Genomic DNA, 22,914 nt, shown 5'->3' on the forward strand with positions numbered 1-22,914 from the left:
ATCCAGGCAAGTGGGGAGCATTCCATCATACTCCTGCCTTGTGCCTAGTAGATGATGGATGGGCTTTGGAGAGTCAGGAGGTGTAGTATTCCTAGCTTCTGACCTGCTCTTGTAGCCACTGTGTTTATGTGATGTGAGTCATAGAAAAATTATCAGCTTGAAATTTAGGAGAACTTTCTTGTTCCGCTAAAGTACTGGAACAACTAATGGGTTAGCACTACTGCCTTACAGTGCTAGGAACCTGGGTTTGATTCTAGCCTATGTGGAGTTTACATTTTTTCTCTCTATATGGGAATAGAGAGAAATGGGTGCCCTAACAGTCCAAACATGTTAAATTGCCCACAGTGTTCAAGGATGTGTAGGCTTTGTGAATTAGCCATGGGAAAGGCAGGATTACAGAGATAGGGTTGGGGGGTGGTGGGGGTCATTTGTTTGGAAGGTCAGTGTGGACTGGTTTAGCTGAATGGCCTGCTTCCACTCTGTAGGGATTCAATGAATGCCCTACAGGTTCATTTTGTTGACTCAGTTCTATGCCATATGCTAGAAGGAGGAATAGTCCATTCAGCCCTTTGAACCTGCTGCTCCATTCAGTGTAACCTTGGTCTATCCTCTAACCGTTGTGTCACAGTTCTGATTCTCCCCTTACCTCTCGATTCTTTTAAACCGAATACTTTGCATTAAATATATTCAGTAATCATATTGAGAGGCATTAATTAGGGCGAAAGACAGTGAAAAGTGAGTGATATGGATTGGCTACAGCTAAGGACCCTCTCAACCCTGGGAGGAGGGGAGTTGGGGATGTGCTTTGTGGAGGGAAAAGAAAGGCATATCACCAAGTGCTGGTGCTGGTTGGGGCAGGTTGTATCATGAACTATAGATATTGGGTGGCTCCATTCTATCCGTCTGGGCAGTACCAAGAACGGGAGGCGCTCTCGACTCAAGAATGACACGCCAGCATCAAAGATGGCAGGTGCAAAGGCTAGCAAAAGCGCCAGCATGAAAGATGACGGACCCCCCCCAAACCCAGCAGACATCAAAGATGGCGTTCACACGCCAACATCAAAGATGGCAGCTGCCCAATCGACGAGGCTGCCAGTGTCAAAGATGGCGGGCTCGAACACTGCAAAAAACCTCGACCAGGGTTTGGCGTCTGTCAAATCTTCCAAAAAGTCTCAGGAATGAACCGTTTAGCTTTATTACCGGCAGGTCACGTGTGCCTGACCCGAAATTGTAACCTGAGCGGCCCTGACGGCAAGGAAGTGCGCACACGTCCGGCGGACGCTGGGGACGGTTCCCATGGAGACGGGCGGCTGACTTCCGGTCCCCTGAGAGCGGGGACAGCTGTGGGGAGGCCTGGAGACCCTGGAGCCCCTGTCTCCCGATGAGGGCGGCCCTGGAGCAGGGGGGAGCCGCTGTGTCAGGCTGCAGGGCCTCGGAGAATCGGCCCCGGCCCCGCCGCTGGAAGAAGGTCCTGTACGAGAGGCAGCCTTTCCCCGATAACTTCGTGGACGGCAGCTTCCTGGAGGAACTGCGGAAAAACAGTGAGTGGGAAATGTGGAGGGGGGGGGGGGAGGACAGATGGGGGGCATTCCCCCCCCCCCCCCCCAACAGTCTAATGTGGGGCATTCACCCCCCCAACAGTCTAATGTGGGGCATTCCCCCCCCCCAACAGTCTAATGTGGGGCATTTCCCCCCCCCCCAACAGTCTAATGTGGGGCATTCACCCCCCCAACAGTCTAATGTGGGGCATTCCCCCCCCCCAACAGTCTAATGTGGGGCATTCACCCCCCCAACAGTCTAATGTGGGGCATTCACCCCCCCAACAGTCTAATGTGGGGCATTCCCTCACCCCCCCCCCCCCAACAGTCTAATGTGGGGCATTTCCCCCCCCCCAACAGTCTAATGTGGGGCATTCCCTCACCCCCCCCCCCAACAGTCTAATGTGGGGCATTCACCCCCCCAACAGTCTAATGTGGGGCATTCCCCCCCCCCAACAGTCTAATGTGGGGCATTCACCCCCCCAACAGTCTAATGTGGGGCATTCACCCCCCCAACAGTCTAATGTGGGGCATTCCCTCACCCCCCCCCCCCAACAGTCTAATGTGGGGCATTTCCCCCCCCCCAACAGTCTAATGTGGGGCATTCCCTCACCCCCCCCCCAACAGTCTAATGTGGGGCATTCCCCCCCAACAGTCTAATGTGGGGCATTCCCTCACCCCCCCCCCCCCAACAGTCTAATGTGGGGCATTCCCCCCCCCCCAACAGTCTAATGTGGGGCATTCCCTCACCCCCCCCCCCAACAGTCTAATGTGGGGCATTCCCCCCCAACAGTCTAATGTGAGGCATTCCCCCACCCCCAAACAGTCTAATGTGAGGCATTTCCCCCCCCCCCCCAACAGTCTAATGTGGGGCATTCTCCTCCCCCCCCCCCCCCCAGCCAACAGTCTAATGTGGGGCATTCCCCCCCCCCCCCACAGTCTAATGTGGGGCATTCCCCCCCCCCCCCCCCCCCCACAGTCTAATGTGGGGCATTCCCCCCCCCCCCCCCCCCACAGTCTAATGTGGGGCATTCCCCCCCCCCCCCACAGTCTAATGTGGGGCATTCCCCCCCCCCCCCCCCCCAGTCTAATGTGGGGCATTCCCCCCCCCCCCCCCCCCCCCAGTCTAATGTGGGGCATTCCCCCCCCCCCCCCCCCAGTCTAATGTGGGGCATTCCCCCCCCCCCCCAGTCTAATGTGGGGCATTCCCCCCCCCCCCAGTCTAATGTGGGGCATTCCCCCCCCCCCCCCCCACAGTCTAATGTGGGGCATTCCCCCCCCCCCCCCCCAGTCTAATGTGGGGCATTCCCCCCCCCCCCCCCACAGTCTAATGTGGGGCATTCCCCCCCCCCCCCCACAGTCTAATGTGGGGCATTCCCCCCCCCCCCCCACAGTCTAATGTGGGGCATTCCCCCCCCCCCCCCCCAGTCTAATGTGGGGCATTCCCCCCCCCCCCAGTCTAATGTGGGGCATTCCCCCCCCCCACAGTCTAATATGGGGCATTCCCCCCCCCCCCCCCACAGTCTAATGTGGGGCATTCCCCCCCCCCCCCCCCCCCCCCCCCACAGTCTAATGTGGGGCATTCCCCCCCCCCCCCACAGTCTAATGTGGGGCATTCCCCCCCCCCCCCACAGTCTAATGTGGGGCATTCCCCCCCCCCCCCCCCCCCCAGTCTAATGTGGGGCATTCCCCCCCCCCCCCCAGTCTAATGTGGGGCATTCCCCCCCCCCCCCCCCCCCCAGTCTAATGTGGGGCATTTCCCCCCCCCCCCCCCCCAGTCTAATGTGGGGCATTCCCCCCCCCCCCCCCCAGTCTAATGTGGGGCATTCCCCCCCCCCCCCCCCACAGTCTAATGTGGGGCATTCCCCCCCCCCCCCCACAGTCTAATGTGGGGCATTCCCCCCCCCCCCCCACAGTCTAATGTGGGGCATTCCCCCCCCCCCCCCACAGTCTAATGTGGGGCATTCCCCCCCCCCCCCCCCCCACAGTCTAATGTGGGGCATTCCCCCCCCCCCCCCACAGTCTAATGTGGGGCATTCCCCCCCCCCCCCACAGTCTAATGTGGGGCATTCCCCCCCCCCCACAGTCTAATGTGGGGCATTCCCCCCCCCCCCCCCCCAGTCTAATGTGGGGCATTCCCCCCCCCCCCCCCCCAGTCTAATGTGGGGCATTCCCCCCCCCCCCCCCACAGTCTAATGTGGGGCATTCCCCCCCCCCCCCCCCCCCCCCAGTCTAATGTGGGGCATTCCCCCCCCCCCCCCCAGTCTAATGTGGGGCATTCTCCCCCCCCCCCCCCCCCAGTCTAATGTGGGGCATTCCCCCCCCCCCCCCCCCCCCAGTCTAATGTGGGGCATTCCCCCAGTCTAATGTGGGGCATTCCCCCAGTCTAATGTGGGGCATTCCCCCAGTCTAATGTGGGGCATTCCCCCCCCCCCACACAGTCTAATGTGGGGCATTCCCCCCCCCCCCCACAGTCTAATGTGGGGCATTCCCCCCCCCCCCCCAACAGTTTAATGTGGGGCATTCCCCCCCCCAACAGTCTAATGTGGGGCATTCCCCCCCCCCCCCCCCAACAGTCTAATGTGGGGCATTCCCCCCCCCCCCCAACAGTCTAATGTGGGGCATTCCCCCCCCCCAACAGTCTAATGTGGGGCATTCCCCCCCCCCAACAGTCTAATGTGGGGCATTCCCCCCCCCCAACAGTCTAATGTGGGGCATTCCCCCCCCCCCCCAACAGTCTAATGTGGGGCATTCCCCCCCCCCCCCAACAGTCTAATGTGGGGCATTCCCCCCCCCCCCCCCAACAGTCTAATGTGGGGCATTCCCCCCCCCCCCCCCCCCCAACAGTCTAATGTGGGGCATTCCCCCCCCCCCCCCCCCCAACAGTCTAATGTGGGGCATTCCCCCCCCCCCCCCCCCAACAGTCTAATGTGGGGGCATTCCCCCCCCCCCAACAGTCTAATGTGGGGCATTCCCCCCCCCCCCCAACAGTCTAATGTGGGGCATTCCCCCCCAACAGTCTAATGTGGGCGCATTCCCCCCCCCAACAGTCTAATGTGGGGCATTCCCCCCCCCCCCCCCCAACAGTCTAATGTGGGGCATTCCCCCCCCCCCCCCCCCCCCCCCCCAACAGTCTAATGTGGGGCATTCCCCCCCCCCCCCCCCCCAACAGTCTAATGTGGGGCATTCCCCCCCCCCCCCCCCCCCAACAGTCTAATGTGGGGCATTCCCCCCCCAACAGTCTAATGTGGGGCATTCCCCCCCCCCCCCCCCCCAACAGTCTAATGTGGGGCATTTCCCCCCCCCCAACAGTCTAATGTGGGGCATTCCCTCACCCCCCCCCCCCCCAACAGTCTAATGTGGGGCATTCCCCCCCCCAACAGTCTAATGTGGGGCATTCCCTCACCCCCCCCCCCAACAGTCTAATGTGGGGCATTCCCCCCCAACAGTCTAATGTGAGGCATTCCCCCACCCCCAAACAGTCTAATGTGAGGCATTTCCCCCCCCCCCCCAACAGTCTAATGTGGGGCATTCTCCCCCCCCCCCCAGCCAACAGTCTAATGTGGGGCATTCCCCCCCCCCCCCCACAGTCTAATGTGGGGCATTCCCCCCCCCCCCCCCCCCCCAGTCTAATGTGGGGCATTCCCCCCCCCCCCCCCCCACAGTCTAATGTGGGGCATTCCCCCCCCCCCCCCCCCCCCCCCCCCCACAGTCTAATGTGGGGCATTCCCCCCCCCCCCCACAGTCTAATGTGGGGCATTCCCCCCCCCCCCCACAGTCTAATGTGGGGCATTCCCCCCCCCCCCCCCCACAGTCTAATGTGGGGCATTCCCCCCCCCCCCCCCCCCAGTCTAATGTGGGGCATTCCCCCCCCCCCAACAGTCTAATGTGGGGCATTCCCCCCCCCCCCCCCCCCCCAGTCTAATGTGGGGCATTCCCCCCCCCCCCCCCCCCCCCCCCAGTCTAATGTGGGGCATTCCCCCCCCCCCCCCCCCCCCCAGTCTAATGTGGGGCATTCCCCCCCCCCCCCCCCCCCCCCCAGTCTAATGTGGGGCATTCCCCCCCCCCCCCCCCAGTCTAATGTGGGGCATTCCCCCCCCCCCCCCACAGTCTAATGTGGGGCATTCCCCCCCCCCCCCCACAGTCTAATGTGGGGCATTCCCCCCCCCCCCCCCACAGTCTAATGTGGGGCATTCCCCCCCCCCCCCACAGTCTAATGTGGGGCATTCCCCCCCCCCCCACAGTCTAATGTGGGGCATTCCCCCCCCCCCCCCCCCCACAGTCTAATGTGGGGCATTCCCCCCCCCCCAGTCTAATGTGGGGCATTCCCCCCCCCCCAGTCTAATGTGGGGCATTCCCCCCCCCCCCCCCCCCCAGTCTAATGTGGGGCATTCCCCCCCCCCCCCCCCCCCCACAGTCTAATATGGGGCATTCCCCCCCCCCCCCCACAGTCTAATGTGGGGCATTCCCCCCCCCCCCCCCCCCCCCCAGTCTAATGTGGGGCATTCCCCCCCCCCCCCCCCCCCAGTCTAATGTGGGGCATTCCCCCCCCCCCCCCCCCCCAGTCTAATGTGGGGCATTCCCCCCCCCCCCCCCCCAGTCTAATGTGGGGCATTCCCCCCCCCCCCCCCCAGTCTAATGTGGGGCATTCCCCCAGTCTAATGTGGGGCATTCCCCCCCCCCCACACAGTCTAATGTGGGGCATTCCCCCCCCCCCCACAGTCTAATGTGGGGCATTCCCCCCCCCCCAACAGTCTAATGTGGGGCATTCCCCCCCCCAACAGTCTAATGTGGGGCATTCCCCCCCCCCCCCCCCCAACAGTCTAATGTGGGGCATTCCCCCCCCCCAACAGTCTAATGTGGGGCATTCCCCCCCCCCCCCCAACAGTCTAATGTGGGGCATTCCCCCCCCCCCCCCAACAGTCTAATGTGGGGCATTCCCCCCCCCCCCCCAACAGTCTAATGTGGGGCATTCCCCCCCCCCCCCCAACAGTCTAATGTGGGGCATTCCCCCCCCCCCCCCAACAGTCTAATGTGGGGCATTCCCCCCCGCCCCCCCCAACAGTCTAATGTGGGGGCATTCCCCCCCGCCCCCCCCAACAGTCTAATGTGGGGCATTCCCCCCCCCCCCCCAACAGTCTAATGTGGGGCATTCCCCCCCAACAGTCTAATGTGGGCGCATTCCCCCCCCAACAGTCTAATGTGGGGCATTCCCCCCCCCCCCCCCCCCAACAGTCTAATGTGGGGCATTCCCCCCCCCCCCCCCCAACAGTCTAATGTGGGGCATTCCCCCCCCCCCCCCAACAGTCTAATGTGGGGCATTTCCCCCCCCCCCAACAGTCTAATGTGGGGCATTCCCCCCCCCCCCCCTCCAACAGTCTAATGTGGGGCATCCCCCCCTTTCCCTCGCCTCGCATGGGGGACGCAGGAAATGGGAGTTGGGGAACGTTAACCATCTCGATGAAAGAACTGACAGTATTCTGGGTAAGTTTGCAGACAATAAGATCTTGGCTAACCAATGTTTCTAGCTTCCATAATTTAAAGCACTCACCCAGCAAGAACGTACCTACGCCTGTCTTGACATTTTTAATTGATACACCCATAATCTGTGCAGCTTTATGTGGGGCTGAGATTTTATTACATATTTCCTTCTCATAAAATTCATGCTCCCATGTCCCTATGAGGTCTCAGAGTCATACAGATGTACAGAATGGAAACAGACCCTTCGATCCAACCCGTCCATGCTGACCAGATATCCCAACCCAGTCTAGTCCCAATCTTGCCCCTCCATTCTAACCCAATCTTGCCAGCATCCGGCCCATATCCCTCCAAACCTTTCCTATTCATACACCCATCCAAATGTCTTTTAAATGCTGTAAGTGTACCAGCCTCCACCACTTCCTTTGGCAACTCATTCCATACACGTACCACCCTCTGCGTGACATTTCAGAGAGATTGGTTTTGCCTGTAATAGTAACCATCCTTTGTATCTTGGATTTCCAGCAGAATCCATTGCTGTGTTGCTACTTTGTAAATTCACCTCCTGTATTAATCCCACATTGTGTGTCCGGGGAAAGGGTGTAACTAAGGGCTGATCAGTCTTGTATAATCAGAGTTTTTAAACCCAGGGCATAGATTGATTGAGCTGAGTTCAAAATTGCGTCAATATCCATTGAGTGACAAGAGAAAGTTGGGGTGTCAAGGGGGGAACTCTCATCCACTTTGTAATATCGTTCAATATGTAGTCTCGTAACACAGAAATGAATAATATGCATTTTGTACTGCCAGAGTAATCATTTGAAGCTGGGAATCATTTGGCAGCTTGCACCTTTGATACTTTGTGTCTTGGATTGGAATGGCTGTGGAGAAGACTTATTGATTCAGACCAGGCTAGATAACACGGATCAGCTCGGGTGGAGAGCTTGGAGGAACTGCGGCTTGTCTCTGAGACAAGGTGATTTTTAACTGAGGTCTTGATAACAAGTTTAGAAAGTATCAAAATAATTCAGCCAGTGGAAACAATCCCACCTTAAATCTGAACTGTAAAGTTAGCGTCCCATAAAGGTGCGCATCAAACTATCACCAATTGTTGTAAAAACCCCAATGGATTTACTAATATCCTTATGAGGAAAAGCAAGTTTTGCCGTTCTTTCATAGTCTTGCCTAACTGTGATTGCAGGTATTCAACAAGACAGTTGTCTCTTAACTGCCCTCTGTGCCCCTCAGTTTAAGGGCCGTTGGGAAAGAGCAATAAATAAAAGCTAAGTACTGGTGGATGTTCACCATCTGAAATACAAAGTAATGGAGCAATGTAATGGCAGTGCCTGTTGGTAATGGAACAGAATCAATGTTTTGGCCCCAATGTGATTTCAAAACCGATCAGGTGCTGGGAAGTATGACAGGTTTTATGCTGCTGTAAAGCAGGAGGAGAAAGGACAAGGAAAGTCTGAGAGGAGAGAATGCAAGATTAAATAATAATGATGATGACAGGGCACAAAAGGCAAAAAAGTGTTTAGGGTTGTAGACAAGGAAAAAAAAGCAAGTGTCAGGTAGCAGGATAATAAATACCTCTGACTGAAAGCAAAAAGGTAAGAAACAAAATTCAGACCAGCATGTGGCAACAAAGTAAATTCAAAATGAAGAACAGAGTTCACAATTTGAGGATATGAAGTCATAGAGATATACAGTACGGAAACTGACCCTTCAGTCTGATTTGTCCATGCCGACCAGATATCTGAAACTAATCCAGTCCCACTTGACCTATATCCCTCTATAACCATCCAGATGTCTTTTAAATGCTGTCATTGCACTAGCCTCCACTACTTCCTCTGGCAGCCAATTCCATACATGTACCACCCTCTGCTTGAAAAAGTTGTCCCTTGGGTCCCTTTTATGTCTTTCCCTTGTACCCGAAACCTATGCCCTCCAGTTCTGGACTCCCCTGCCCCAGGGTAAGGACCTTGTTAATTTACCCTGTCCATGACCCTCATAATTTTATAAACCTCTGTAAGGTCACCCCTTAGCCTCTGATGCTCCAGGGAAAACTGCCCCAGCATATTCAGCCTCTCCCTATAACTCAAACCCTCCAACCCTGGCAACATCCTTATCAATCTTTTCTGAATCTTTCAAGTTTCACAACATCCTTCCTATAGGAATGAGACAAGAATTGCACACAGTATTCCAAAAATAGCCTAATGAATGTCCTGTAATGGTGCAACATGACCTCCCAACTCCATTACTCAGTGATCTGACCAATAAAGGAAAGCATACTGAACACTGCCTTCACTATCCTATCTACCTGATAATCCACTGTTCAAGTTGTTGAACCCCATTTTAAGTCCAGTAATGTGTCAAGTGCTTAATCGGAAGGTTAAGAGTTGTTCCTTCAGCCTATGTTGGCCCTCACTGGCACAGTGCGACAAATAGAGGACAGGACTGTGTGTGAGATAGGGAGCTGGGTAATGCTGAAGATCAGGCCTGCAGACTGAAGCATGGTCAATGTTGGCTTTCAATAAAGAATTGGATTAATACTTGAGGCGGAGGAGGAATTACAGGACAGTGGGGCGAGAGAGATGAGTGTGAGGCACATTCATTAGGTGCTTGAAAGAGCCAGCATTAAGATGATGGTCCAAATGATCTTTACTGCAAGTTTGAGGAAGATGGTAAGCAGGTCAGGCCTATACCCATTGAAGTTTGAAAGAATGAGAAGTGATTTCATTGAAATGTATAAGATCCTGAGGTGACTTGATGGGATGGATACTGAGGGATGCCTTCACTTCCCTAGTTGGAAAGAGTGGACACACCTTTAAGGCTAAAGGATTTAAGATGTAGACGTAGATCTTGTTTTCTGAGGGTCATTTTACGCAGGATTCTCTTCTCCAGAAAGCAGTGGAGTCTGGAATATAAAATGAAGTGACTGCGGATTCTGGAAATCAACAAGAACAGAAATTGCTGGAGAAATTCAGGTCGGGCAGCATCTGTGAAGCGAAAACAGAGATAATGTTTCAGGTTTAGTGACCCTTCCTCAGAACTGATGGTAGCTATGAAAGGGTTGTTTTTTTATGCAGAAGATATGGTCGGGGGAGTGGGTAAGGAGTAAACAATGGTTTGGGATAGAGCCCAAAGAGAGAGAAGAACTGTTGGACAGGTAAAGGAGTGGATAGTGGTTCACCTGGGAGAATGGCTTGTTGTTAATGGACAATTAGCAGCTAACAACGGGTGGTGTGTAGAAGCAGATAATGTGATAACAAGGTCCAGAGTTTGGGGTAAGGACATGGGAGAAAGGTGCCACAAGCCGGAAAATGATTGAACTCAATATGGAGTCTAAAAGGGTGCAGTGTCGAGTCTGGCAGCTCAGCTTATTTCGAGTTTCGATTCACAAGAGGTGAGAAGGGTGGCGTTCTAAACAGGAAAGTGGAGTTATGGCCACAGCCAGATCAGCCATGATCTTATTGAATGGCATAGGAAGCTCAAAAGGCTGAATGTCCTATTCCTGCTCCAAAGTTGGCATGTTCCTTTGATTTTATCATCATAAGCTTTATTTTCCGTTCTAGTTTATGTGCGCCAGTACCGGTTTTGGACAGTGGTGTGTGAATCCAGTGTTGTCATCCATCAGTTGTCCAGGTAAGCACACCCAACTTTACTTTGCAAGTGCAAGTTAGGGTTGCCCAAAGGCAAATTGCTGCCAGTAATGGGAATCTGAAGTAAAACCAGAAGAAGCAGGAAATACTCAGCAGGGCAGATAGCATCTAGAGGGAGTGAAACAACATTAATACTTCAGACTGTTGGCCTTTTGTTTGATCTTGATAACCTTCAGGAGGCAACAGGATTCAGGCAAGTTCCAGAGATAGTTGAGTGGAAGGCAGGAGAGACTAAATGATCAAGGAATGATGCTGGAAGGCTAATGGGAAGTGGGAAAGGGACAAGTAATGAAACAAAAGAGGGGTCCGAAGGAGGTGTGAATATCACATGCAGAATCAGACCCCACAGTTGGCCCCTCAAAGCCAAAGCAAAACCGAACAAAATGATTGCGCTAAGAAATTGTTGATGTTGAATCTTAAAAAGTTGTAAAGGGCCTAATTGAAAGATCAGGTGCTGTTGAGTGACCCTGCATTGACCTCCACTGGAACATCGCTGACAGGGTGGGATTAAAGTGACCGGCCACTAGAAGCTCAGGGCCAGATTTGTGGACCCAATCGGCGTTTTATCTTTTCAGTGTAGACCAGGATCCATTGTGCTACATGTCTTGGGTTTGCACGGCAATGTGCTATTAGATGAAGAGTCAAAATGATTTTTCTTTTGATGTCTGTTCTTGAGATTTCTTAAGCTGCCCATTGATTTGCGGGGCTGTGTTTTGGTTTTGCAGGGACTTTGTTTTTATCTTCATTTATTCTCCTTGAGATGATGTGACAATACCTTCAGTGCTTATGTTGATGTTGAGCATTCAGACTTTCACAGAAGCATCAACACTCCATTAAATTTAAAATCGCAACACACACAACATTAATTTCCTCGACACCCAGTATTTAAATTGGCATGGAACACTAAATTAATAACACATGGCTGTCTTAAAAATAATTGACAAATACTTCTCTATGTACGGTAAGGTTACAGCTCTAGTGTTGTAGGTTAAGTTTCTCTCTATCTCTACAGCTCAAGGAATTCAGTGTGTGAGATGCTTGAGATGTGATAAAGACTTGAATGAGTGTGTTGTGGTATAAATGTTGGCATTAAACAGTACGACTAACAGCATTCACTGCAATAATATCTACAGCGATTCCCTCCAGTTAATTGCTCCAGAACCTCTACAGCTTTAATGTAGAGACTCCACATCACCTGGGAAGGAATTCCTTACCTTGGGTTTCCCTTTCTCTGTGAGGTTCTTCTCATGAAAGGTTTTTAAATAGCTCTCTCCCCTTTGTAACCTGTCTCTCCCTTTTCTGCACTTCGTAGCTACTAACTCATCTTCACATTGCTAGTTCGTCTGCACTGCAGCCTCTCCCTTCCTGCAGTCCCTTGCGTGATTTGTATTGCTAGTTCCATCGGTCAAACCTTGTCGTTTTTTTGTAAACTAAATTGTTTTCTTTCAATATTTTAAAACTCCTGAAAATCGTCTACTGGATCCCAAGGGCAAGTTAATTTTAAAAAGCCGCATAAAAGTAACTAATGCTGATTCCAGCCCTGCTGTGCTGCTTTCTCACTGCTCCACTGTTTTTTTTTCCCTCAGTGTGTGTGTATTTGTTGTCCTGTGGTGGTACATGGACCAGAGTCACCTGTCCCCTCACCGGCTCTTCACGTACAGCCTCCTCCTCTCTCTCTTCGGCTACCTCACATTTGATGTCATTGACTCGGGGGCAGGGCGTAATCTCAGCGGCCGAACACGTAAGTGCAAATCCCATGACAACTCCCAAGGGCTGAGGCAGAAGGTTTGCGTCTTCTCCTGTTTAAATTTAGACCCAGAACACAGAGCCCGTGGGCTGGCAAGTGTTAGCCTGCCGGAAAAATAGCCTGTACTGAAGTAAAATTCATCTGAAAACTGACCTGTCCCCAGGAGATTGAGTCAAGAGCCTTCTTGATTGATCAGTCATGCTTCTCTGTAGGGCTCAGGGGTTCCCTGACAGGGGTCCAGTTGGGTCGCATTCTTGTCTCTGAGTCTAAAGGTCCTGAGGTTCAAGTCCTGTTCTAGCACACAACACATGTTGACACTCCCACTGTGGTACTGGGGCAAAGTGGCTGAGATGGTGACCAAGGCCCTGCCTCTCTTTGCAGGTGAGCTTCAAAGATCCTGCAACACTTGGTCAGAAAAACAGCCTGATGATTTCCTCCCTATTGCAGGATGAGGATGTTTTTTAATCAATCTGTTCAGATGGAGGAGGTGAGACTCTAACCCAGAATGACATTTATCCCTGAAATCAGCATTGCTTAAGAGTGGGTGACCAGGTCCTTAACAGTGAAAGGGCATTGAGGGGAGCACTTTGCGGGTCCAAATTAGAGATTCCTTGACAGAAGCAGAAAGTACTCTAGAAGAGGGCTAAGCTAAGTGAGGATTTTGCTGTGTTATGATGACATAAAAACAGATAAAGAAAGAGAACTGCAGACATGCTCATCTGCCGTTCACCATGATGCACAACACTGTGTCTCCAGAGCACTTCAGACATGCAACTTTTTGCATTTTGGTCAGGCAAACCAGGGCAGGGCTTGTACAGTTAATGGAGGGTCCTGGGGAGTGTTGCCAAGCAAAGAGACCTAGGGGTGTACTTGCATAGTTCCTTGAAAGTGGAAGCACAGGTAGACAGGGTGGTGAAGGCGGCATTTGGCACGCTTGCCTTCATTGGTCAGAACATTGAGTATGGGTGTTGGGATGTCATGTTACGGCTGTGCAGGACTTTGGCAAGGCCGCTTTTCGAATACAACATACAATTCTGGTCGTCCTTCTATAGGAAGGATGCTTGAGAGGGTGCAGAAAAGATTTACAAGTCTGTTGCCAGGTATGGAGGATTTGAGCTACAGGGTGAGGCTTTATCCTGGAATGTGAGAGGCTGAGGGGTGACTTCATAGAGGTTAATAAAATCATGAGGGGCATGGATAAGGTGAATAGCCATGGTCTTTTTCCTATGATGGGGGAGACCAAAACTAGAGGGCATGGATTAAGGTGAGAGGGGAAAGATTTAACAAGGATCTGAGGAGTAAGTTTTTTTCACGCAGAGGATGGTGTGTGTATGAATGAGCTGCCAGAGGAAGTGGTGGAAGCAGGTAGAAATACAGCATTTAAAAGGCATCTGGATGGGGATATGAATAGCAAGCTGGCAAATGGGACGAGCTCAGAATGCGATGTGTGGTTAGTGTGGACGAGTTAGACCGTTTTTGTGCTGTATGACTCTAAATGTTACAGCTTTTACACATTCCTGGGGTTTAACATGGGGAGTGGGGAAGTTTCTAAAAAAACACAATTCAGGGTAAAGTTGACGAGTCATTTGCGCAAGCACCAACTGATGAATGTCAGCAGAGACTTGCCAGGGAAAAATTATGCTTGACAAACTCAATTGTGTTTTTTTGATAAGGAGACTGAGGACAGGAAATCATAAGGAAAGCTCAAAGAATGTTACTTATTGCATAGGGAACCGAGGACAAAAGCGGGACCATTTTGCTCCATTTATGCAAGGTGAGACTGCACCTAGAGTAAAAACAAAATATTGCAGGGACTATAAATATGTAATTAAAGTATTTGAGAAAGTTGAGGTTAAAAATCATTCAACACCAGGTTATAGTCCAACAGGTTTATTTGGAAGCACTAGCTTTTGGAGCACCGCTCCTTCATCAGGTTGGACTATAACCTGGTGTTGCGTGATTTTTTTTTAAGTTTGTCCACTCCAGTCCAACACCACACCTCCAAGTTCTAGAGAAAGTCAGCAGGTTTGGCAACATCCTTGGACAGAAATACATTTAACATTTCAAGTGTGTGACTCCAGTGTTTTGAAGAAGTCATTCTGGACTCTACGTTAACTGTTTCTCTTTCCACAGATGCTGCCAGACCTGCTGAGTTTCTCCACATCTGGAATACTGTGTGCAATTTTTGTCTCCTTATTCAGGAAAAGATGTAAATGAATTGAAGGCAGTTCAGAAAAGACTAATCTCCTGGAATGGGTGGATTATCTTATGAGGAAAGGTTTGGCAGGCTGGGCCTGTATCCGTTGGAATTTGAACAGGTGGTGACTTGATTGAAAGATCCTGAGAGGCCTTGAGGGGTGAAGGTGAAAAGGATATTTCCCCTTGCGGAAATCTGAAACTGAGTAATTGTGTACATCCATTGACCACTTCTATCTGAGTCATGAGTCTCTTTCCTGAAAAAGTGATGACAGCAAAATCTTTGAATATTGTTAATATAGAAGTAGACAAATTCTTGCTAAGTGAAATGTTTTAAGGTATCAGGTTAGAAAGGTTGTGTAATAATCAAATCCGCCATGGTCTTAGTTACTGGCAGAAGATGCTTGATGGGCTAAATGACCTACTCCTAATTCTTGTGTAGGATGGTGGATGTGGAGTTTCAAAGTGTCTGATAAAGTGCCACAGTCTTGGGCGTTTCCAAAATGGGAGCCAGTGGGATAGAAGGGGCAGTGACAGTAGGGATATGAAGTTGACTAAGGGATAAAAATGCAGAGCTGCAGTGGAGGAGCAATATATTGGAGATTGCCCAGGTTCACAACACTGTTAAAATTAACAAGATGGTTGCAGCAGGTTACAGTTCACTTGCTTGGATGCAGTTGCAGTGGTACTGTGCAGTTTTCCCATGCATCATGTAGTCTGAAGCTGTCACTGAAGATCCAACTTTCTATCCATCTCATGGCTGACCAGAACACGCACGCATGCACGTCTTTGACTTTTCATGAGAAACTGTTTCTCTCTCCACGGTTGCTGCCTGACCCACTGAGGTTTTCAAGTATTTTTTGCTCTCCCCTCCTCTAACAAAGTGGGCCTGAGGGTAAACTTCAGAAATGCAGATGACAAAAACTGGACAATGTAGTAAACATGGTCTTTGAATCATAGAATTGATACCACATTGAAGAAAGATATTGAGACATCATGCCGGACCCTCCATCATCAGTCCTTCATGTCCTGCCATTCCCCTGCCTTCTCCTCATATCCCTGCTCTTGTTTGGATGTTGAGAAAATGTAGAATCATTTACGGCACTGAAGTAGGCCACTCTGCTCATTGTGGCTGTGCCTGCTTTTAGAGGTAAATCACCCAGCCTCATTTTACTTTCCGGCAGTTGCTGGACAGTATATCTCTGGAGGTTATGGGGACTTCGGGTACATAACTGGGCACTTTTCTTTTTAGAAAATGAGTTGTGTTTCTACCTTTACTACTCTTCGAGGCAGTGAGTTCCAGAGCCCGACCACTCCTGAGTGAGGAAAAAAAACTGCTTCCTCACCTCCCCTCTTCAAGGGGTCTAGGTGGAAAGGGGCAGAAGTGCAGCAGATAGAATTTGTAAAGCGATCCATGCGACTGGAGCAACTGAAGGCAGAAAATACCATTAAAATGGAACGGTTATTAAAAAGAGGGCTGGAGTGATGAGAGCTGGGTGTGGTAGTGCACAGGTTCTGAAAGTGACGGGGCAACTTAACGAAAGGTTAGTAAGTCATTCAGGCTTTATGAGAACTCGCATTTAAAAACGTTTAAAAGTGTGACCGGCGTTGTTAAATGCCTTTTGTAGGTAGAAGGCCTTCCAGCTGAGGGACGTCCTTACACAGGCTAAGCCCGACTGCTGAATCCTGCACGCTTTGTCGATCTGTTATTTAAAGCGCGTTCCCGGGTGGTAGAGCATGGAGGTAAAACTGTGCCATTAACCTTGATTTGTTCCATCTTGCTCCCCACAGGATGGGCTGACCTAAAGAGCACTGTCGTCTTTGTGACGTTCACATATGGATTTGCTCCGATTCTGAAAACGCTGACAGAATCCATCAGCACCGATACGATCTATGCCATGTCTGTAAGTGGCGGCACAAGGCTTTACTGTGCCATCCGTCAGTGGGCAGAAGCCATTAGGGCTGGACGGGGCTGTGTCACAACCTCCTTTCCTTTTACCCTTCGAGTTTTCCCTCTTCTGCCTCTTAACTCAATTTTAAAACGCTGATCCAGCTATCTATAACCCACCACAGACTCGACCCCCTTGTAAATTGTGCCACACCACGACCCTCAGATATCTCCCACAGTCCAAAGATGTGCAGGTCAGGTGAATTGGCCATGCTAAATTGCCCGTAGTGTTAGGTAAGGGGTAGATGTAGGGGTATGGGTGGGTTGCGCTTCGGCGGGGCGGTGTGGACTTGTTGGGCCAAAGGGCCTGTTTCCACACTGTAAGTAATCTTTGGTCATTCAGTTTCTATCTTCTGAGTTGTAAACAAGACTTGTCTCTTTCAACTTGCGTAACATTACCCAACCAGCCCTCTGATACAGCACGTCCACCCCACCACAACTTTAGTTGAGACCCTCATTTCTGCTTCTGCCAACTTTGAATTGGTCTATTTCAACACCCTGCTGGTCAGCCTTCCAACATAAAGTGGAGCTCAATGAACACCCCGCTGCCTCACAGTATTGCTACCACACCCTGCGAGGCCATTCATTCTGTCGTGTGCCGGGGTTCTCTGAGGGCCAATGCACCTAGTTCCACTCCCCTTTCTTTTCCCTGTCACATTCCTCATTTCCAAATACTTGTCCACTTCCTGAAAGCCTCGATCGACCTTGCCTCCTCCGTATCCTCAGGCAGCACATCCTGGATGCTAACCACTTGTGGTGCAAAAGGGCTTCACCTCAAATCTCCACTGTTTCTCAGGTGTTTGTCTGAAACCTGAGGTCCGACACCTGCGAGGACAGTTCCTCTTCCTATCTATCTGGACCCTGTCATGTTCACCAATCACTCCTGTACTTGCTGACCTGTCAAATCCCGATATGCACACCTTAAAAATGTAGAAATAATAGCCAAATACTGAAAGATGCTTGAAATCTGAAGTAAGAAGAGCAATTGCTCTAGAAACTCAACAGGTCTAACAGCATCTGCAGACAGAGAAATACAGTAAATCATTTGAATCCTGTCTGACTCTTCCTTGGATAGAAGCGCATCCTTGTTTTTAAAATCCATCCCTGTGTGTTGTAATACCAAACTGAGCTAACTCCTGAATAACGACTGCTCTCTCTCTCTGTCTCTTGTTTTGCAGGTCTTTATGCTGTTGGGTCACCTGATATTCTTTGATTATGGAGCCAATGCTGCCATGTAAGTTCTAATTGGCTGGAAATTGGTCCTTTATTACAATCACTTTCACTTGTAGGTCAGGGTTGGCAACTTGAAAACTCTTTTTTTAAAAAATAAACAAAACTTGAATCAAAGAGTGAAATTTGAACATTTCAAAGTCAAGTACTTAACAATTTACCAAATTGAACATATATTTTGCATCTGTATTCAATAAAATTCAGTATGTTTCAGTCTGAATAGGTCTAGGTGATGCACTGGGGCAGGACAAACAAGGTAAGGGAATACATAATGAATGATAGGCTCCTGGGAAGCACTGAGGATCAAAGTGAGACCTCCCAGTAAATGTCCAACAGTGAGACAAGTAGATGAAGTGGTTAAGAAGGCACAGGGGATAAAAACTGAAATTGTTGGAAAAGCTCAGGAGGTCTGGCAGCATCTGTGGAGATAAATCAGAGTGAATGTTATGGGCTGAGTGACCGTTCCTCAGATCAGAATTTCAGAGCAGGGAGGTTATGCTGGAAGTGTGTGAAGGGTTGGTTAGGCCACAATTGGACGATTGTGTGCAGTTCTTGAATCAACATTCTAAGTGGTTAGAGGGTGCTCACAAATGTATTTGTTTAGAGCAGAATGACAATTTAATCATTTTATCTGTAAACTGTAGCATCATTATTCACCTTTTATCCACACAATTAAGGTATGGCTCTTTATTTCCTTGACCTAGAGTATTTTTGAGCTTTTTTTTTGTGATAATGAAATCCAATTGGGAAAGTTTGAGAGCCACATGTAACGTAAGGACTGCAGTTTGCACACCTCTAATCAAGTTACAGTCCGTTCGAGATGGGTAAATGATCTGAGTTCAGACATGATCCTCAATAAAGGGAGCTATTTCCATATCTAATTTGTTCTGTAAGCACCTTGGTCTCCATCCCGACTGGGAGTGGGTCCCATTCCTCAGTGCTGACCCTGTCATTCTCAGTGGGGGGGGCAAACATGTAGAAAAAGACTGGAAATTTACTGAGCGTGACTGGGGCTCTTCAGTCACTTGCTCTTAGGATGTGGGTGTTTTTGGCAAAGCCAACAGTCTAATGCCCATCTCAGAGTTGTCCTTTAAGAGGATGACATAGCTGCCTTTTCGAACTGCACCTACCATGGGAAAGCTGTCTCGGCTGCAGGTGTTTGTGGTTTACCCCTTAACCAGCGCCATCCGAACCGATTATCTGGATATTATTATATTGCTGTCAACAATTTTGCGTTTGCTACATTTCAACTGTGATTGCCCTTCTAAAGAAGTACTCTAGTTGTTCTGGAAGTCGTGTTGGGATATTCTTGGAGGTGGGGAAGTGTGTCATAGAAATGCGCAGGTCTTTGTGACCCCTGATGTGATGAAGTGAAATGGGTTTCGTGAACAGCTAGTACTCTCTGACCCAGAAGCAATATCTTTGCAGGAGGAGTGGTGGGGGAAGGGGGACCAGCCCAATATCAAAGGTGAATATTTCCATTCTGTAATATTCCATCAAATTATTTAGTGGTCAAGTTGGCTCATTTGGCTCCTTCCAAGCTTACCTAAGTTGCCTGTTCCCTGGCAGTTCTGTTACATTCTCTCTCTCTCTCCTTGTAGCGTCTCCAGCACTCTCTCATTGAACATGGCCATCTTCGCCTCAGTGTGCCTGGCCTCGCGGCTCCCCAGCTCGCTCCACGCCTTCGTCACAGTGACTTTGGCCATCGAGGTCTTCGCCCTGTGGCCCATGTTCCAGAAGAAGCTGAAGGTGTGGCTTTGTGTGGAGGACGTGCTGGGATCATGGGGTGTGAGGGACCATCGAGGTGAAGGACGAGGTTGAGGGGGATGTAGAAGGGGTGGGGAAATGGAGGACTGGACGGTGAGCTCTCGGGTGTGAAGTGGGAAGGTTCTGGGGTTGGAGGGGATGCTGGAGGGCTGCGAGATTGGGGGCATATGGTGGGGGTCGAAGGCAGTGGGCCACAGGTTGTGGGGTGGCTCACAATGGGCCGCCAATTGCTTCCTTATCTCTCCGCCATTTGCCAATGCACTTTGACTGTACCCTCACTCTGCTTAGTGAGGAAAAAAATGGGATTCCCTTTCTTTTGGCAAGAGTGAAACTTTGCACAGATGAGTCCTCCCCTCCTGTCTTGGGCGCACTGACTCAGTGTGGCTGCTAACTATGTAGTAGAAGGCCCCAGGACTAACTTTATACTGGACATCCAGATGGGGCAGTGCCTATTTCAGTCGTTCATGGGACGTGAGCATCACTGTCCAGGCCAGCTTTTGCTGCCCATCCTTGATTGACCTGGAGAAGTTAACGGTGAGCTGCATGTGTTTGAAGGTGCGGTTTCAAGGGGCCTTGATGAGTTACTTCTGTACGATTTCGACATGTTGCAGGCAAAGTGCAGTGCAGTGCAGGGAGTGAATCTTACGGGTAGTGGATGCAGTGTTAACCAGCAAGTTGCTGGGTCCTACACAGTGCGGAGTCTGTATTGTTAAAGCTGCACCCATCCAGGCAAGTGGGGAGCATTCCATCCCACCCTTGTGCATCGTATGAACAGGCTTTGACGAGACAGGAGTGAAAGCAGCAATCGTGAATCCAGGTGTACTCATGCAAGCTACTTCTCTATGGCTAGTCCAGCTCATTTTGTGGTCACTGGGAACCACTAAGATGCTTTTGAAGCGATGGCAATGCCATTAGTAGCAATGAGGGCAATGGCAGTTGTGTGAGTTGAATGTTACTTGCCACCCTTCGGTCCCAGCCAGCCTAGATGTGTTGTTCAGGTCTTAGGGCATGAACTGGTTCAGTGTTTTGGGAGTCACCGATGGTGTTGGACTTCATTCTATCAGTGAATGCCTCCACTTCTGACCCTTGTGCAAGATGGGAGGTCCAATATTGTGAAACTTAGTGGGAACGAGTAGCTGTCATATCGGTGTCCTTAGGTTAAAATCAATGACTGCAGAGGCTGGAAACCAGATTCTGGATTAGTGGTGCTGGAAGAGCACAGCAGTTCAGGCAGCATCCGAGCAGCAGTAAAATCGACGTTTCGGGCAAAAGCCCTTCATCAGGAATAAAGGCAGAGAGCCTGAAACGTGGAGTATCAGTGTCCTTAGCACACCCACTCCTCCCCTGCTATAATGGTTGTACAGCCCAGCACTGGTTAATCTAGGGATGAAGAGTATGGCCAGGTGCAGATATTAAAAGCAGCTAGTGTGTTGATCAGCCAGTCCTCTGTTAATGGTATCTCTCTTTCTGTCTCTCGTTGTCCAGGCAATCACCCCTCGCTGTTACCTGGTGGTCACCCTTATCTTCACCCTGGCTGCCATGCTAGGAGTGCTGACCGTTTCTCTCACGGGAGCTGTACTCTTCGCTCTGCTGCTGTTAGCAGTTGCCTTGCTGTGTCCTCACTACCTCATCAAGTTACAGTCCTCGAAAGAGTAAGTGGTAGCGCTCAGCGCACCCATAGTGAGGGCTGAAATTCCAGTCAGGCTTATTCTGGCCATCCATTCATGCTGGGGGGGGGGGGGGGGGCGCGGCACTGTCGAGGGGGGTCAGCGCCGAGGGAGCTGATTGCATGCGAACTGAACTGACTGCTGGGTGGTGTAGAATCCTGGAGCTGAATAATTGGCTGGGAAAGACTTTTGAGACATCTGTGGGGTTTCTGAAAGGCTTTGTAAATGCGCGTCTGTTTCGCGTGATCTGGTGACACGGCTGCACTCAGTGGAGCTTTGAAGCCGACCCAGTCGCTGACTGTTCACGCATGTGGAGGACAGGGAACTGGCGTGATGTTCTGCCCACGCAATCCCATCTCTGATGTGGTGACGTGGGTCGGAAGGCAGGGGGTGCTGTCTGCGCACGGGTAGGCTGGTTGCACTGACTGATGCCTGACTCCATCTTATCTCTTGTCGCTGCCTTCCCCACAGCAACATCCACGGTCCATGGGATGAAGCGGAGATCAAAGAAGACCTGTCCAGGTTTTTGGGGTGACGAGGAGGATGGGGGTTGGGCCAGCGCGTCCTTCGCTCACGTTCCTGTCTGAATCTTTCTGGGACGCTGCGGCCACGGCCATCAATAGCACGCAAGGAGGCGTGTTGCACGTGGACCGTCAGATCCGCTCATGTACAGGTGTCCCTTCAGAGAGTGGCCAGCCTGAAGGATTCCACCCCAGTCTGTATCCGTGCCAACACCAGGTCCTCCAACACTTCTCACCTCACCTAACACCACCCCCGCTCCCCACCCCCTCCAAATAACTTGCACCCATCATCACTCCATTCATAAGTTGGCCTCTTCTGATGTCAACTGGCTATTTGAATACTTGGAGCATCACTCATCAGTCTTCAATCTCAAGCATGCTCCTGATGGATCTGGATTGGGTATATTACCAACACCACCCTCTTCCCAATCAAGGTTGAATTTATTTTCACTCTTACACAGGGGAATGGTTGCAGGACCCTGCACTGGCGCTGTACACCTGGCCATTCTAGCTTGGTACTGTCTCTCCTTACCTCCCTGTTGAAGACAGTGGTAAAGAGGGTTGCAGTCATGAACCTGGCTGAGGATATGAAGCGTTTAAAAGCCAGAGTCAACGCCAGTGACTTGCATGGAGTCGACAGCATAGAAATGGGTGTGTGCTGGTGTTTGTGTTCTCTGTGGACTACCTCTCTCTCATTCTCTTAATCTCAACACTACAAAAGATGTTCAACCACTCCAACTCGAGGGAATCAGTGTCTGGATCTATATGTTTCTGCTGTGTTCTCGATTGTAGGAAATTCATAAGGAACTTCTGCTGATCCTGTAACAACCAGTCAGCTGAGAATCCTTCTGGGGCATGGACAAAATGTCAGCTGCTGTTTCCTGGTGCTTCTGAAAGTGAATTAAATAGTTTTCTGGGAGCTTTTTTGTCAGGCTGTTTTTCTCTTCCACGATTCCTTGTCCACGTGCAGTTTAATTGAATTTAGCAAAACGTAAAAGTACATTTCTGCTACTATGCTGTTTGTAATTTGTGAGCACGTTATTGGGGCATTTGATTCCAGCCGTGATACCTCAGTCCCACTGGCTGGGGGTTAAGGCGTTAAAATTATTTAGTCATTGTTTACTTGGTCTTCAGTAGAGCTTTTGACAAGGTTCCGCATG

The 22,914-nt window shown here is 50.8% G+C and overlaps 1 protein-coding gene across 2 annotated transcripts; it reads left to right on the forward strand.

The window, feature by feature from the left end:
• The first annotated feature begins 1,252 nt into the window (after positions 1-1,252).
• pigc (phosphatidylinositol glycan anchor biosynthesis, class C) lies at positions 1,253-22,673 on the forward strand. Of its 2 annotated transcripts, none has more exons than XM_072550264.1 (8): positions 1,253-1,541; positions 10,592-10,661; positions 12,265-12,419; positions 16,413-16,525; positions 17,748-17,803; positions 19,401-19,603; positions 21,052-21,218; positions 21,705-22,673. In XM_072550264.1, exons 1-8 carry the CDS (start codon positions 1,382-1,384, stop codon positions 21,726-21,728), a joined length of 948 nt encoding a protein of 315 aa, XP_072406365.1. In that variant the 5' UTR covers positions 1,253-1,381; the 3' UTR covers positions 21,729-22,673. The 2 variants fall into 2 exon arrangements, with proteins under 2 accessions (XP_072406365.1, XP_072406364.1); XM_072550263.1 differs by having other exon boundaries at positions 1,312-1,541; positions 19,401-19,548.
• Positions 22,674-22,914: the final 241 nt, after the last annotated feature.

Source organism: Chiloscyllium punctatum, chromosome 30 (genome assembly GCF_047496795.1).
Source record: "Chiloscyllium punctatum isolate Juve2018m chromosome 30, sChiPun1.3, whole genome shotgun sequence".
Classification (NCBI taxonomy): Eukaryota; Metazoa; Chordata; class Chondrichthyes; order Orectolobiformes; family Hemiscylliidae; genus Chiloscyllium; species Chiloscyllium punctatum.

Excerpts from the sequence above, each read along its gene's own strand:
- pigc (XM_072550264.1), top strand. The coding sequence starts at position 1,382 with ATGAGGGCGGCCCTGGAGCAGGGGGGAGCCGCTGTGTCAGGCTGCAGG. Across the intron at positions 17,804-19,400 it reads TATGGAGCCAATGCTGCCAT|CGTCTCCAGCACTCTCTCAT; the intron begins GTAAGTTCTAAT and ends CTCTCCTTGTAG. Across the intron at positions 19,604-21,051 it reads GGGTGTGAGGGACCATCGAG|GCAATCACCCCTCGCTGTTA; the intron begins GTGAAGGACGAG and ends CTCGTTGTCCAG.